This window comes from Pimephales promelas, chromosome 15 (assembly GCF_988280905.1).
Source record: "Pimephales promelas chromosome 15, fPimPro1.hap1.1, whole genome shotgun sequence".
Classification (NCBI taxonomy): domain Eukaryota; kingdom Metazoa; phylum Chordata; class Actinopteri; order Cypriniformes; family Leuciscidae; genus Pimephales; species Pimephales promelas.
Window position 1 is genome coordinate 31,066,582 of NC_142783.1, and position 16,604 is coordinate 31,083,185.

The 16,604-nt window shown below is 40.3% G+C and overlaps 1 protein-coding gene across 1 annotated transcript; it reads left to right on the plus strand.

Annotated features, from left to right (window-relative positions):
* The first annotated feature begins 188 nt into the window (after window positions 1-188).
* fam161b (FAM161 centrosomal protein B) lies at window positions 189-16,379 on the plus strand. Its single transcript, XM_039666953.2, has 9 exons — window positions 189-457; window positions 1,525-1,835; window positions 12,821-13,230; window positions 13,994-14,325; window positions 14,415-14,536; window positions 15,275-15,442; window positions 15,514-15,613; window positions 15,702-15,868; window positions 16,207-16,379. Exons 1-9 carry the CDS (start codon window positions 440-442, stop codon window positions 16,286-16,288), a joined length of 1,710 nt encoding a protein of 569 aa, XP_039522887.2. The 5' UTR covers window positions 189-439; the 3' UTR covers window positions 16,289-16,379.
* The last annotated feature ends 225 nt before the right edge of the window (window positions 16,380-16,604 follow it).

Below are 16,604 nucleotides of genomic sequence, written 5' to 3' on the forward strand. Positions count from 1 at the left end.
GCATGTCGAATAGCATTAGTAATTCAAGTGTAACACATGTGTCTTTTAAAATACTTTCACTTCTTATCAGAATCGTTTGAGAACGTAGCGGGATGGAAGCACGTTCCCTTTAGCGCCATCTGCCGTCGTGGAGGAAAAACAAGTGCGTTCGGTTTATTTAAGTAATCTACAGTCTATCAGTCAACAACATATACGCGTGTTTTGTGGCTGCATACAATATTTGCTGTGAACACATGGTATTTTGTATTTAACATTCATGCAGGACGTGCTGTTTAGGATTTAGTGTGGGAGTTCAGCCGCTGGTGGGTGGAGATTGTCATCGGTGCAGAGATAGCCTACTATTTATTCGCCGATTCCGAGGAAATGGAGTGTGTCTTGATCTTTTACAGTAAATGGATGAGTGTTTGAATGATTTCCTCATAGCGGGCCTGATTACACCATGGATCAGATGACGATGGTGAGAATAAAGCAATAATTTCGGGAGAGGATACCAGAGTGTTTGTTCAAACAAGAAACACGTTTCTGAAATATTTCCAGTGCATTTATCGATTGAACAGTGATTAATCCGCTTGTTTTATTTTTGTGTAACTTAGCCTATAAGTTATTTTGAATCGATTCTAACCGCGGCGTAATGCGCGTTTGGGGTTGCCATAGTAACAAACAACATGCTGTTGACATTCAACAGGGCTCCTAAAAATCAACAACAATGTCACTCAATATTTTAATGACATTAAAAAAAATAGATTGTAGTACGTTTTAAACTAGTTTTGTAGGCTAATCAATCAGACTGGCTTTCTTATTGATTAGGGTTATGGCTAACCTTCACAGAAATCATTTCACTTTTAAGAAGTGCTGTTTTCTCAACATTGCAATATCACATGTATCAAATTAGCTCATGACGAACACATTCATTATTATCTGAATTATCACTCATTTAACCACGTATTACTGTCTTTGGAAGGCTTTTCTCTTTTAAATCAGTTAAAATTTACAAATTTACATCATTTCACATGCAGACGGTGCAGGGATTGCCAAACCTTTTTGTCAGCTGAACAAAATATTTACTTGAAGTACCCCTGAGATTTTAAGTTAAAGGGATAGTTCACCCCCCAAAATTACAATTCTGTCATCATTTACTCACCCTCATGTCGTTCAAAACATGTTAGACTTTTGTTTATCTTCATCCAATAGGCCTAAAAATATGCAACGCAGTGCAATATTCTGTGTAGAGACTATCAAAATTAGTTTACAGTAGTTTTAGTAATATTTCATGCTGTAATGCACATTTAGGTGTGTTTTTGCATGCTAAATTACATATCTTCATGACTGACTGTTTTATTGACATTTACTCATTTAGTAGACACTTATTCAAACTAACAAATCAGCAGTGATTCATCTTAAAGAGGCAATAAACATGATAAGTGCTAGTCATGTAAATTTTCATAAATCGCGCTCTCATCTCTTTTAGTTAATCATTTAATCAATCAATCCAACAAACAAACTAAAAACATATTGTCTGTTCAGATCTCTCCCACTTTAGCTATCTCTAGATCTGAAGAGGGAGATGATGTGCGCGTTTCGAAAAGCCTGCTGCCCTTCAGTGAGGACCAGAAGAAGTCTGAACTATCTCTTGAGGAGCATTTGGAGGCTCTGAAGGCCAAACGCAAGCAGCAGCTGGAGAATTTGGTGCTTCAGCATCAGACTGGGCTGGAGAAGCGGGTCCTGCAGAACTCCCTGCTCACCAGCAGCACTGAGTGGATGCTTAAAACCAACATACTGCAGCAGAGCATCAGCGATCATGATGGCCCAAACTCTGACAAACGCAAACACCACAGGTAATTCGAATTAGTTTAGGGTTAGTTCACCCAAATATGAAAATTCACCTTATTTTGTTCCAAACCTGTAAAACTTTTGTTCATCTTTGGAACACAAATTTTTAATTTAATACATTTAATTAATAAAATCTGAGAGCTTTCTGTCCTGCCATTGACACTCTACGCCACTACCACTTTGACACTTCAAAAAGTTCATAAAGAGATTGCAAAACTAATCCATATGAATTGAGCGGTTTAGTCAAAATTTTTAACTGTCACCGTCCCACAGGTGGGACGTTTGCCACTATATTTTTAAAACAATAATATCTTAGTAAATACCTTAAATAATATTGACAAACTATATATCATTTGAAAGCTTACAATCTCTAGTTTCCATATTTGATTTTCAAAATATATTACAGAGAAGCCATAATTTATCAATATCATGCAACAACAATATTTTCATACTCATAAGGCGTGTTCAGACCTTTATTTTAAAATAGCAGTAAACATGAAAAATCATGAAAAAATGGTAGAAACCTCAGTTTGTTTTCATGCCAAAAGTTCAAAAGATAGAATCCATTCAATTATTTTGGAAAAAAGGTCTGAAAAGTTTGAAATATCAAGAAAAAAAATAATAAATTCACCATTTGTGACGTCTTAGAGGTTCAATTCATTTCAAAATCTGCCAAACTTCCCATATTACTTCTGAATAGGATCTCTACTTCAGAAATTGTATGAAAATTGTGAAAATAATGGTTCATATCACTCAAAACATGAATGGAAATGCAGACGCCCTTATATGGGCAGTAGGGGTGGCACGGTTCACAAAACCCACGGTTCGGTTTGTATCACGGTTTTAGGGTCACGGTTTTCGGTTCTGTACGGTTCTTGTTATTTTTTCTTTTAATCTTTAACACTCCAGAAATGTACTTCAGCATGTGATATATAGCTTAATTATCCACACTTTAGGATACAGTATTAAAAATATATATATTATATTCATGCAATCATGCACAAACTGAATTTGACTCTTTGACTTTAAGCACATTTTGGGACTATCTCAGAGGAAAGCTAGGTGAGATTTAGATACAGCAAGAGAGAAGAAACTGACATGCTTTTTGTTTATTTGGCAAAAAAAAGGAGAATGTGTATCACTATCTCTACAAGAACTTGTGCATTTTTATCACATAAATCTTATTTACACAAAGAAATTAACTTTCATGTATCAACTGCTAACTTTTGTAGCTCTTACCAAAATTCTATCTTTTAAAAGAAAAAGAGAGGAACTCTTAAAACACTGTCTTTTAAATGTCAATATACATGAAACCTCATTGCCTATAGATAATTAAGCTATAGCAATAGCAAAGGCCATAAACATAAAGTGAAATTGAAGTTCAACCTCAACACAAAAACAGTATCAACAATGCTTCTATTCCCAAAATGTGAGGGTACTTTTTTCCACTTAAAATTAAAGTGCAGGGTTTGGAAACGTATGACCGAAGCTCTTATCTATACATAAAGTGCCACTGTAGCGTTATATTAAAATATCATAACATGAAATCCAAAATGTTCCCACACACTGGACTTACACCATAGACTTATACGACGCTGGCGCATCCTCCAACTCCCTCATCTCTCCCACTTGCCATTTCTCTGCGTGCCGTGACCTGCAGCGCTCCATACTCCACTTTTACTGGCTTGTTTATTAACTTGAACCGGCGCTGCACAGAGCGATCGGTAATGACATCAAATACAGCGAAAGTGATGAATGCATATGTTGCACACACAGAAGAGACTGTTTTCTGGTGGCACATTTAGTTTTTATTGCTGTCACACACGTTCAGCAAATCTGCAAATTCAACAAATACAACAGTATCATTAGTTTCTGTATCACAATGTTGAATACTTTGGCAGTGTGACTTCTTCATGTAAACAAGTGAAACAACACTCTCTTTCCAATAAACTCATTACAAATCTATCTGTTTTACAGTATGGTCACTGACAGCAAATTAAAACCGAAATTAAACTGTGTATTCCACCAAATAAAATAGCTACTGACAACAACATTTCAGCTTATAAAGCTCAATACACATTCAAGCACTTTAAGTAGCGATTTAATATAGCTGTAAACTCTCTACTATAACATTTAACACTGTAACGCCGCGATCTCCCGCCCGACATCCGACACCGCGGCCGCGGACATCCGCCCACGCAGCGCGGGCAAACACATCCGCCAACGCGGTCGAGTCGGCCGCTCACCAGCCGCGGGAGCGTCGATGCGGTTCTCATCAATTCCATTAAACAAGTGCAAACTAAAACATTTAACGTACTCATATAACAGTTATGTTGTCACATCACTTTTCTTACCTGCAAATTCAACAAATACAACAGTATCATTAGTTTCTGTATCACAATGTTGAATACTTTGGCAGTGTGACTTCTTCATGTAAACAAGTGAAACAACCCCGCGGCTCCCCACTGTCCCCTAGTGTCACCCGCCAGTATACACAGGTTTAAGTGATGCTAACAGACATCTAAACTTAATAAATTTTAACCAGACATACATAATAACAATAACACACATAAGTTAAAATACATAAGAGTATTTTAATCTATATGACTACATCCTCCCCCACTAAAAAAAAAAAATGTTCCTTGACATTTTACCACCACTTCAGAAAAATATTTCCCGGCTGACCCGTACTGGCTGCAAAACAAAAGGTAGGTTTTCAGTTTATTTTAACTCTGTGCATGAAATCAGTAATCCCCTGCTTGCCATGGCTTGTTTCGAGATAAAAAACGATTGCACTTTTCCATAAATCTGATTATTTCTACCAGCAATGTTAGTAATGTAAACAGTTGCATCTTAATTAGATGAATCTTACCATGTAACCAGACTAATTACCGGCCACTTATTCACTTAGTCTTGTTACCTCTCTTTTTTCTGTTTACTTTACAGGTCCCAGATCTTAGGTCACACGTCTCAGGTATGTAATCCTTTTCTACTTTCTTCTTCTATCCTTCTTTTTCTTGCTGTGATAGTTAATTGTCTTCAGTTTACTACCATGTTGTTTGTTAAAGTCCATGGCCTCCACAGGCTCTGACCACAGGCAGTCTGGAAGTCAATCTCCTTCAGGACTAAATTTCTCCGTTCCACTGTTGGTTCTCCCAGTTCATTATAAGTCAACACCTTTGGCTGATGTCTCTGTCTTTTTGGGTAAGTTGATAGTTGTTGCACCTCCGGTTCACTCACAGAATCTCGATCCTCCTCCTCAGAAACACTGTTTTCTTGTGGAACATTCTCCCCTTCAGAATCAAGTAGGTAGGTGGGTACATCCTCATTCAGTATTACTGGTTCGAATGGTTCTGCCTCCGGATTCAGCATGATGGGCTTTCCACTTGGTTTAGAACAGAGAGGAAATTTACAGTACAGTTTATACCCTTCGTCATCATCACTGTCCGAGTCAGGGTTGGATTGTTGTTCTGGCTCCTTTCTGCTCTTAGCTGTGTGCCTTCTTTTCTGTGTTTGACATTCTCTGGTGTCCAGCTTTTCCACGGGTAAACTGTCACAGGGCAGCAGGAGGTTACGGTGCACCACCCGACTCTGTCCTCCTTTCTCTGGTCTGATCTCGTACACTGGACCATCAGGGCTTTTCCTACTTACTACTGTATACACACAATCTTCCCAGTGTGAGCGCAGTTTACCTGGGCCTCCTCTTTCACTTAAGTTCCTGAGTAAGACTCTGTTGCCAGGGCAAAGTTCAACACCATGGACTTTCTTGTCATAGTATTTTTTTCCCCTCAAGGCCTCTTTCTTTGCAGTCTTTGATGCAATTTGATAAGCTTCTTGTATTCGTGTTTGCCAGTTTGCCACATAATCTGTATAACTCTGCTGTTTTTCATTCGCCTGCAGGTTGAACATGAGATCGATGGGAAGCCGAGGTGAACGCCCGAATAGCAGGTAATATGGAGAGAACCCCGTCGCTTCACTGCGGGTGCAGTTGTATGCATGGATCACTTTGGACAACGAGTTCTTCCAGTCAACCTTTTTGTCATCACTCAGTGTCCTGAGCATGGACAAGAGCGTCCTGTTGAACCTTTCAACTTGCCCGTTGCCCATTGGGTGATATGGGGTAGTGTGAGATCCCCGCACACCACAAACCTTCTGCACCTGATCCATCAGATGATTCTCAAATTCCCTTCCCATGTCGTGATGGATTTTCTCAGGAAAGCCAAATTTGAGGGCAAAATCACAGAAGACGTGCTGTACCACAGTTTTTGCAGACTTATTTCTTGTGGCGTAAGCCTGCGCAAAACGTGTGAAATGGTCCATCACTACAAGTATGTACTCGTACCCATTTTTGCACTTCTCGAGGTGAAGAAAATCAATGGATACAAGCTGGAAAGGGTATGTAGTCTGAATGGTCATCAATGGAGCTTTAGTAATCTTGTGAGGTTTTTTTCTTTTCAGACACTCACAGACACGTGTCACAAAGTGCTCAGTCTCTTTTTGCATATGGGGCCAATAGAATCTCTCACGTATCAAACTTAGAGTCCTCTCAGTTCCAAGATGCCCCATCTCCTGATGCAACTCCTTGTAAACCGTTTGATGGTGTTCCTTTGGTAGGATGAGTTGGTTTCTCTTCCCTGCTTTTCTGTACAGAACTCCGTCATCATCCAAGTGCAATCGTGTCCACTGCTTCAGCAGAAGTCTGGCATCAGGCGATTCCTTTTTGAGGGTACGGCCGAATGGACGACTGTTATTCTTTTTGTACTCCAAGACACGGCTGATAACAGTATCTCTCTGTTGAGATTGCTTGATCTGCTCCTGCGAAAGACACAGATTAGTGGGTAGTGAGATTCCATCTTCCACCAGGTGTACAGCTTGTATGTCTATTGCACTTGTCCAGAGAGGAGCATCCTTTAAAGGTAACACCACACCCTGTACTGTAGCACTTATCACGTCTTGGTTAATCTCCTCTGTGCACGTTTTCATGTACTGGTCAATGTTTGGTGGCATCCTTGACAAGCCATCTGCATCTGCATTACATCTCCCTGGCCGATATTTGATGGTGAAATTAAAATCGGCCAGCTCCGCGACCCAACGGTGTCCTGTTGCATTGAGTTTGGCTGATGTCAAAATGTATGTTAAGGGATTATTGTCAGTGTACACTTCGAAATGTGGAGCATGAAACAAATAATCCCTAAAGCGCTCACAAATAGCCCACTTTAGAGCAAGGAATTCTAGTTTTCCTGAATGCATGTGATAGTTTTTCTCAGGTGGTGTTAGTGCCCTGGATCCATATGCAATCACTGACATCTTTCCCTTTTGTCTTTGATAAAGGACTGCCCCCAGACCGTCCTGTGACGCATCACAATGGAGGACAAATGGTAGAGTCAGGTCAGGATAAGCAAGAATTGGTGGCTCTGTTAAATGGTCAATCAGTGTGTTCAATGCATCTTGATGAGTCTGTGTCCAAGTGATGGGTGTGTTAGGGGATGCCTGACCTTTTGACTTGGTGCTGACTCTTTTTTTCTGTCCCCTCATCTCAGCAGATAATGTGCCTTGTGGTGGTGCGGCGATCAGCTGGTAGAGAGGTCTTGCCAGGCGAGAGAAATTGGGTATGTATGTTCTATAATAGGAGAGGAATCCCATCATTTTCCTCAGATCTCCTACTGTAGCTGGTGTTCGGAGCTTCAGGGCCTGTACCGGGGCTATTTCGGCTGGATCCATGGAATATCCATCCTCAGACACAATGCGGCCCAAGAAACGCACTTTCCGTTGAAACATCTCACACTTGTGTGGGCTGAGTTTCACTCCATGTTTCTGGTATCTCTGGAGAACTGTGCGAACATGGGTCACATGGTCATCGAAAGAGGTACTATGGACAAGGTTATCATCCAGGTAAGGCTGACAGATAACATCTCGTAGATCCTCCAGACAAGCTTCCATGTTCCTCTGGAACTCGGCTGGAGCTGAGCTAAGGCCAAATGGAATCCTGTTCCACTGAAATAGTCCCCAGGGTGTTATAAAGGCTGTTAAAGGTCGGCTCTCAGAATCAAGGAATCCTTGGTGATAGGCCTTCCCTTGGTCCAAAACTGAAAACCAAGAACTGCCACTCAGGGAGTCTAACATATCCTGGATCCTGGGAATGGGATGCCTGTCTGGTATAGACTTGCGATTTAACTCGCGATAATCGCAGCAGAGTCTCAAACTTCCATCTTTTTTTCTTACACATACCATGGGGGAAGAGTAAGGGGATCTTGACTTGCTTATCCACCCTCGATTCAGCAGATCTTGAAGGTATTCCTTCACCTCCTGTAGAAGTGGCTTGGGAACAGAGATATAAGTCTTTTGCACAGGTGTTTTGTCATGGAGTGTGATATGCATGTTTAGTGAGGGGATGTAACCAACATCATTATCATCAAAAGCAAAAGCATTGCATTCTTCCTTTAACAGTTGTCGTGCAATCTGTTGCTGTGGCTCTGTTAGGTGATCAAGTTTTATTGGGGGATCCCAATGACTTGGTTTCTTTGATTGATGCGGTGCAACACTCACCCCACATGTCTGTACCGTGGATGTTGGCTGATTTATTAAGGAGTCTATTGTTGCTGGGTAAGTTGTCTTTATCACTTCCAGATGGCCTAGTATGAGTCGTGGCTCAAGTATGACTGGGTGTTTTGCTGTATTAGCGATGGCAATTGGCACTTTCACTGTCTTTTCTGTACCGACTTTGACTACTCCTTCTTGCATTAACAAACCCTCAGGTAGTGGTGATGGTTCACTTGGAGAAAATAACAGGCTTTGTTCTAGAAATTGCTTCCCAATGTTTGCTTGCGCATAGACAGTAGTTATTTCCCCTGCGTTAAGTTTGATCTTCTGTCTACCCACTCGCACTGTTCCAACAGTCACATTTGAATTCACGTTCTTCAGCAGTCTTAGCATTGATCTTGCCTTATTTATTGATATTGAGAAAGCTTTGCTTACCCTACAGACAGTGCTGGATCGTGGTCCTCCTTTCTCCCACCTGCCAATTATTTCCTCAATGATGTTGTAACCGATGATAGGGTTTTCTGCCACGCTAGAATCAGTTGCCACGAGCATGGGCACCTGCAGGGTCCCTTCTGAGCCTTCATCATCATTCAATCGAAAACTCACTTCCGCCCAGCCATCAAACGGGATCTCTGTGTGATTGGCAGCCAATCCAGTCAGTGTTCCTGGACCTAGGAGCTCCTCAATCGGTCTGACGGTGGTATGTGGTAAGTGTCGTTTTCTCCAGTCCGCGTTGATAATGCTGGCTTGGGCTCCTGTGTCCCATAAGGCTTCAACTGGGACATCATTGAGCAAACAGTGGATCAGGCACCTTTTTCCAACAATGTTCAAAAGTCCCGGCGTGGTAGGTGATAGTGACTCGTCAACAGGAGCGATTTCATCTGTGTGGATAGTAGGCTGGGGGTTATTTTCTTTATTGTCTTGCTTGCTACGTACAGACCTGGATGCCTGTAGCACTTCTGAGCTTGATTGGGACCCAAAGACAGAATGGACTACTGGGGGGTCCAGTTCAGCAGTCCCCTCCCGTTTCCCGATGCTGGCCTCCGTTGTCGACAGCCCCGTGATAGATGTCCATCTTGTCCACAGCGATAACAGTGCCTGCATTCTTCACCCTTTTGGGCCTCCTGACATGAACGGCAGCCTTTGCCCCCCCTTCCAGTCCGTAGTGGAGTAGCGGGTGGGTGAAACGGTGACCTGGTTGCTTCCATTGTCTCTCTGAAGACTTTTGTCATTTCCATGACGTTTGCTCTTAGGTCTTCAATCGCTTTAGTAGTGTTGTTGTCATTCTCTTTGCTTTGTGCCTGTTTCTTCTTGTCTTTTCCAGTGAGAATGTCTTTCATCAATGACTCTTTTTTCTGGCCTTGAGTCTCAATCTGGCTGCTCATATGTCGCTCATTGTCACAGGCATGTTCTACTGCTTGAACTTCACTTAGTCTGAGGGGTTTTGGAGTCGCTGCTTTCTTTAACTTTGTTTGTCTCTCCCATTCCAGATTAGCGGCTTCACCAATTTTCTCAATCAGTACTTCATCTGCCACTTTATAATCACTGAGGTATGGTTTGACTTGAAACTTAACTGCATCATTCAGAAGGCCTGTCTCCACAGAGCGAAGAAACTTCCGTTGGATAAGCTCAGGACTAAACTGCTCTCCATCCTGCTCCTCTCCAGATGTCCACAGTAGTTTCTCCCTCAGTTCAATGGCTCGGAAGAGAAAACTTTGGGCCGACTCCTTGGGTTCCTGTGAGATGTTCATGAGCCTGTGCAGCAGATCTGAGGAAGAATCTATTTTATAATGTCCTCTGAGGATGATCTTCAATGTGGAAAGTGTGAGGTCTCGCTTTATTTCAAGGAGTTCCCTGAGGGGAAGGCCTGGACTCACTGCTCTGATAACTGCTTCAATTATTTCTGCCTCTGCATACCCCTTTCTCACTCCTGATTCGATCTGGTTGTTCAGGCTAGTGTAGGACAATTTTTCCTTTTGGCCCGCCTCACCAATTTGTCCGAAAACACGGAATTCCCTCCTCATAGTGACTTCAGGAATTGAATCGTGTCTTGTGGTTTTCTCTTTCACATTTATTTCAACTTTTCCTCCCTGGCGTTTTTCTTCAAGTTGCTCGATCTGTTCCTCTAATGCGCGACTAGCATTTGCATGTGTCTGTTGTAGTTCTGCATACTCTTTTCTTAGCTTCTCTATCTCAGCCAGATTTACTGGTGGCGGTTCGAGCTCGGCTGGTGTCTGAAAGGACTCGATGAAACACAGAAGTTCATTAAGGATCTCTGCATACTCTTCCTGTTCTAAACTTTCCTCAATTTCATCCAACGTCTTCTCAGCCAATCTTATTAGTGCTCGCCTTGTTTGACCTCGGAAACCTTCACCTGCTGGTTCGCTACACTTTAGACGTAGGCAGACTTTTATCAGTTCAGGCTTCTCTAGTGTCAGAAACTTGGAGCTAACACAGTCTTGAAGTTGTTCCATTTTTTTCTCTATGATGTACCTTATTCTCTGTATTGATGAATTTCTGTTAATTCTAGGTTCGTCTCAAGGAGGAGCTGTCTCTCTCACATCCAATCATCACATCCAGTCAGCAGTCCTCCTGGCTTGGCTCGCCATGATTATGTTGCACACACAGAAGAGACTGTTTTCTGGTGGCACATTTAGTTTTTATTGCTGTCACACACGTTCAGCAAATCTGCAAATTCAACAAATACAACAGTATCATTAGTTTCTGTATCACAATGTTGAATACTTTGGCAGTGTGACTTCTTCATGTAAACAAGTGAAACAACACTCTCTTTCCAATAAACTCATTACAAATCTATCTGTTTTACAGTATGGTCACTGACAGCAAATTAAAACCGAAATTAAACTGTGTATTCCACCAAATAAAATAGCTACTGACAACAACATTTCAGCTTATAAAGCTCAATACACATTCAAGCACTTTAAGTAGCGATTTAATATAGCTGTAAACTCTCTACTATAACATTTAACACTGTAACGCCGCGATCTCCCGCCCGACATCCGACACCGCGGCCGCGGACATCCGCCCACGCAGCGCGGGCAAACACATCCGCCAACGCGGTCGAGTCGGCCGCTCACCAGCCGCGGGAGCGTCGATGCGGTTCTCATCAATTCCATTAAACAAGTGCAAACTAAAACATTTAACGTACTCATATAACAGTTATGTTGTCACATCACTTTTCTTACCTGCAAATTCAACAAATACAACAGTATCATTAGTTTCTGTATCACAATGTTGAATACTTTGGCAGTGTGACTTCTTCATGTAAACAAGTGAAACAACCCCGCGGCTCCCCACTGTCCCCTAGTGTCACCCGCCAGTATACACAGGTTTAAGTGATGCTAACAGACATCTAAACTTAATAAATTTTAACCAGACATACATAATAACAATAACACACATAAGTTAAAATACATAAGAGTATTTTAATCTATATGACTACACATACGGAGCCGACTCACGCTAGATTGATGTTATTCACCGATCGCTCTGTGCAGCGCCGGTCCAAGTCGAACAAGTTTATGTCGCGCGAAAAGAAAACACACGTCACATACGGGCACGAGGTTACATTGCGCATGCGTCGAACCGTGAGACGCACACGCGCTCCGAACCGAGACAAGCGAACCGAACGGTTCGGGTGTTTTTTCATGTACCGTGCCACCCCTAATGGGCAGTAATGGAGTCTGATTGTGCCCTAGTGAAAAAGTTTGGTACTGCGCTCAAACAAAATCTTACTGAAAACTCATTTTTTGAGATATCAACCTAAAATTTGAAACACAACTTGTTCAGATTTTTGGCTTTGATCTTTTTGCCGTTTTAGAGTAGCCCAGGTTTTGAAATATATATTTTATGTAAAATATGAATAATTAATATTTTTACATTGTACATTTCCATAAACTCAAACTTCTATAACTTTTTTCTGTATCACTTTCTTAATTTATTTCACTTCTACAAAAATCTGCCAAATGTCTTCTTTAAAACAAGACCAAATATGTCTATATTCCAAAGCATTCTTGAATTACAACCATTTAAGTTCGAAATGTGCATTTTCATGTCTATTCAAAAAAAGGGGGGGGGGGGGGTGACAGTTAAGAGGTTAAGAGATTTGATTTGATGTGAGATATGATGAACAGATTGAATTTATGCTTTTATTCACAAAACATTGATCAGCGAACATAACTAATATTTGAGTTGATGAATGTTTATATGTGAATATGTTCATCATATAAAGCAATCAAGTATCTTCAGAATATTTGGACTAAAACGCTCTATTCATATGGATTTGTTTTACGATCTCTTGATTAACTTTTTGAAGCATCAAAGTGGTAGTTGCGTAGCTGTCAATGGAGATTTTTGGGGGGTTAATTAATCCTTTAAATGTGATAACAATGTTTGGCTTTAAACATACATCTTCCACTCTTGTTTTCAGCTCAAAGGTGATTCTGCATAATTTTACCCCAAGTGGAATCAAGGCAATAATAACTTCTCAGGGAACGGTGGCAGAGAGACAGAGGAAGCCTCTCCCTCAAGATTCACAAAAAGCCAAAGAGGAGGCGGACCTGGTTGAGTGTCAGAAACAGTTTTGCGTTGCTCCTGTCCCTGAGCACATCTCTAAGCCTCTTTATGATAACCTCATCCACGAACAAGAGCGCTTGAGGAAGGAAGGTCGTGAGCAGAGGAGAGATTTCCTCTTGACCATGCAGAAGCCCTTCAGGTTCCACAAGAGGGAGGAGAAGAAGAAGGAGATTGATTCGGTCAATAAAAGTGAAAAAACACAACCAGTTTGTGTGAGGAAACCTATACCCAAAGCAGACCCCAGATTTCCTGAACAGTTAAAAGGTGCCATTTATATGAACATTTAATCATAATAATGTAGAATATAGTTTTTTATACTATATACTTGCACTATGGGTCAAAAGCATATTAGAATGATTACTAAAGGATCATGTGACACTGAAGACTGGAGTAATGATGCTGAAAAGTAATTTGAAAATATATTCAAAAAATAAAGTATATTCAGTTTTTTTTACATATATAAGTATTTTTACTTAATGTTTAACCAAATAAATGCAGCCTTGGTGAGCATGAGAAACTTCTTTCAAAGCATTAAAACATCTTAATTATTCCAAACTTATAACCAGTATTAGGGATACACAGTATATCAGCCACCATTTCAGTATATGTTCATTTTAATGTTATCGTTATCGGTAAAAAAAAATAAAAAAATATTTGACGATATTTTAAAGCTAGGGACATGAATTTTAACGGTGAGACTTTTGTTTTTGTAATCAAGCTCCCAAAAATTATCTAAAAACTTGGATTTAGATTTATTGGACAATATATCGGTTATCGGTTTTCAAATATAAAGAATTAACGGTTATCGTATCGGCCATGATTTTCATTTCGTCACATCCCTAATATATGCAAATGTACGAAACACCATATGTAGCATATTTAATTGATAATTAAACATATTTAACGGAAAATATAAATATAATAAACAAAATTCAAGTTTAATTTGAAGAATGTACATTTATTTTCAATTGAATTAAAATAAACCATAATGCACTCACCCTCATTTTACTCTGAAACTGTGGCTCAGAACAGGAGCAGCAAAGGAAGATTCGCATTCATCTGAGAGCCCAGGAGACTCTGAAAGCTTCCTCAGCACCCATTCAAAGGAATGAAGCCAGTGCAGATAGCCAGACCCGCAGTGCTCAGAAGAGCAAAAGCAAGAAGCTGGGTTACTTGGACCAGAAGCTGTCCTTCAGGCCTAAAACTAACGCCGCCGTGCCTGACTTTGACAAGCTCTACCAGGCCTTTCAACAGAAGGCAAAGGAGACAGCAGAGAGGAGAGACGTGACTCAGTGTAAACCCTTCCGGCTGCGCACATCTACCTTACAGCCTCGCCACAGGAGTCCAGAAAACACACAGGTCGCCACTTTCATGCATTGATTTTAGTGGCTTGATGAACTTTTGAAGATTCCTTTAACATCATTTTTTTGTAACTTTTCCAAAACTAGAAATCCACAGACAAAACGAGTCTAAAGAGAAGCAGTTCATTAGGTGGCCTGACATCACTGTCTATGGATACTCTTCCTACTTACATAACAGATGCTGCCCGGAAAAGATCCATGGCTGTAAGGTGAGCCTGTTGCTGATTACACAATTTTATGAATGACTAATTTCCAATAAAATCTGACCTTAAATACTGTTTTCCTGTATAATATAAACCATAACGTCTTTGTCATGACAACTTGACATTACTAAGACTATATTTCAGCATATCATAAACATGACAGCAGATTCATTATCAAACTTAAGAAACCACCTAGCTTTATTGGTTAACATTACATTAAACTGTCAGTGGTTGGTTTTGACATTGGCTGTCATGAAGCCATTATAACTTTTTAATGACAAATTCAATTAGTACCAGTTGAGGTCACAAAAAATATTCATGACAGTTATAATGGCCACATGACAGCCAATGTCAAAGCCAACCACATGGCAGTTTAACTTCATTTTATGTCAAGTTGTCATGCCAAAGACATCTTAAACAATGTCATATTTGCATTCAAAATGTCATTATTGAGCGAAAGACACTTAATGACAGTTGTCATAAACCCATCATGGTTATGAAAGTGTCATGCCAGTCTTATGCACACCCCTTCAAGTAAAGTGTTACCCTGAAATCTTGATTGAACCATTTCATACACAGTGTAATACTGCAGTGTATATTATGAGGAAATTAAAGTGTTTTTTGACGTTGGATGCATGTAAACTCTCCTGTAGGAGACCTCCAAAACAAAACCAGTAACCTTTAAAATAGCATAATAGGGGCACTTTAATAAAATGTGCTTTTTTATATCTGCCTGTCATACAGGAGATCTCTGGAGCTGAAGGACCTCAAGGAGCAGGAGAACGCAGAGTGGATGAAGCAGCACAGAATCAAATCTCAAGCCATGAGCAGGGCAGTGGCAATGAGAGCCAAAGCAATGGACCCACATAAGAGTCTTAAAGAGGTCTACCAGGACAAACTCAAACTGCATCGGTGAGCACTTTGAATGTGATGAATGAACAAGCCATCAGGAATGTAATAATTATGGGTCCTTGTGAATGTAGGCAAGCTGACCTGGAGAGAATGAAAGATTATCAAAAAGAGCTGAAGGAAATCCAATCACGAGTGACAGCTCGCCCATTCCTCTTTGAGCAGGTGTCGCAGGTACACTAACTGAAATTCAAAATCTACTCTTTTCAACATAATTCAACATATTTAAATTGTACCATATGCATATATCTAATGCTTTCAGCAAAATGCCAAGAATAATGTTGAACGCAGATACAGGAACACTTTGGAACAAGCGGGTTTGGATGAAAATTTCGTGAGATCAAAGGGAGAAACAAGTAAGACCAACCATGTGGGCAATGAGTCTGTGGATGAGGATCATAACAGCACTGAAAGCCAAAGCCAGATGAGGTATGGAGACACATGAATGGTGGGGGTTTCAATTAAGTGGGAATATGTATTATGATTATCACAAAGCAGAACTAATCCGACCAGTGCAAAGATTTAACAGTGTGTTAAAGCGTTTATAGATTTGATGAAAGGTTTGACATTACTTCCTCTCTTGTGACCCATTTAAAATAAAATCAACTTGCTCAATGGAAACACAATAGATGTGGTTTTGACAAATGGGAATATCTATTTTTCAAAGATCTTTCTTTTTATCCATTATTGTCACTGGCATAGTGAAAAAGTAATGCAAATATTATGATGTAGCGGTCATGTGGTTCTACTATCGTTTTTATTTACAGTGCAGGAAGTGGGGAAGACAGTATCACAAATGAGGAGGAAAATGAAGAGAATGTGCAGACCAAAGAGGAAGAGTTGTGCTGACAGAAGACGTGTTTGACCAATAGACCAATAATCCATATGTGCATGGGGAGACTGTGGTCAGATAAAAATAAAACACTGGTTGATCATTTCAGTTTGGAAATATTATGTTGTGTATGTATTTGTTTAAACTTGATTGTAGATATTGTACTAATGAAGCCGTGTGCGTCTTAATTTTAATGTATTTACAATAGAGAGGGAATTATGAATATTCAAGAAATTCCATATGGGCGTCATAACATTTTTAATAAAACAGAAATCAAAAGCAAGTTTAATTTTATGATCCTATGTATGTTAGGTGGCTACGGACCCAACAAAG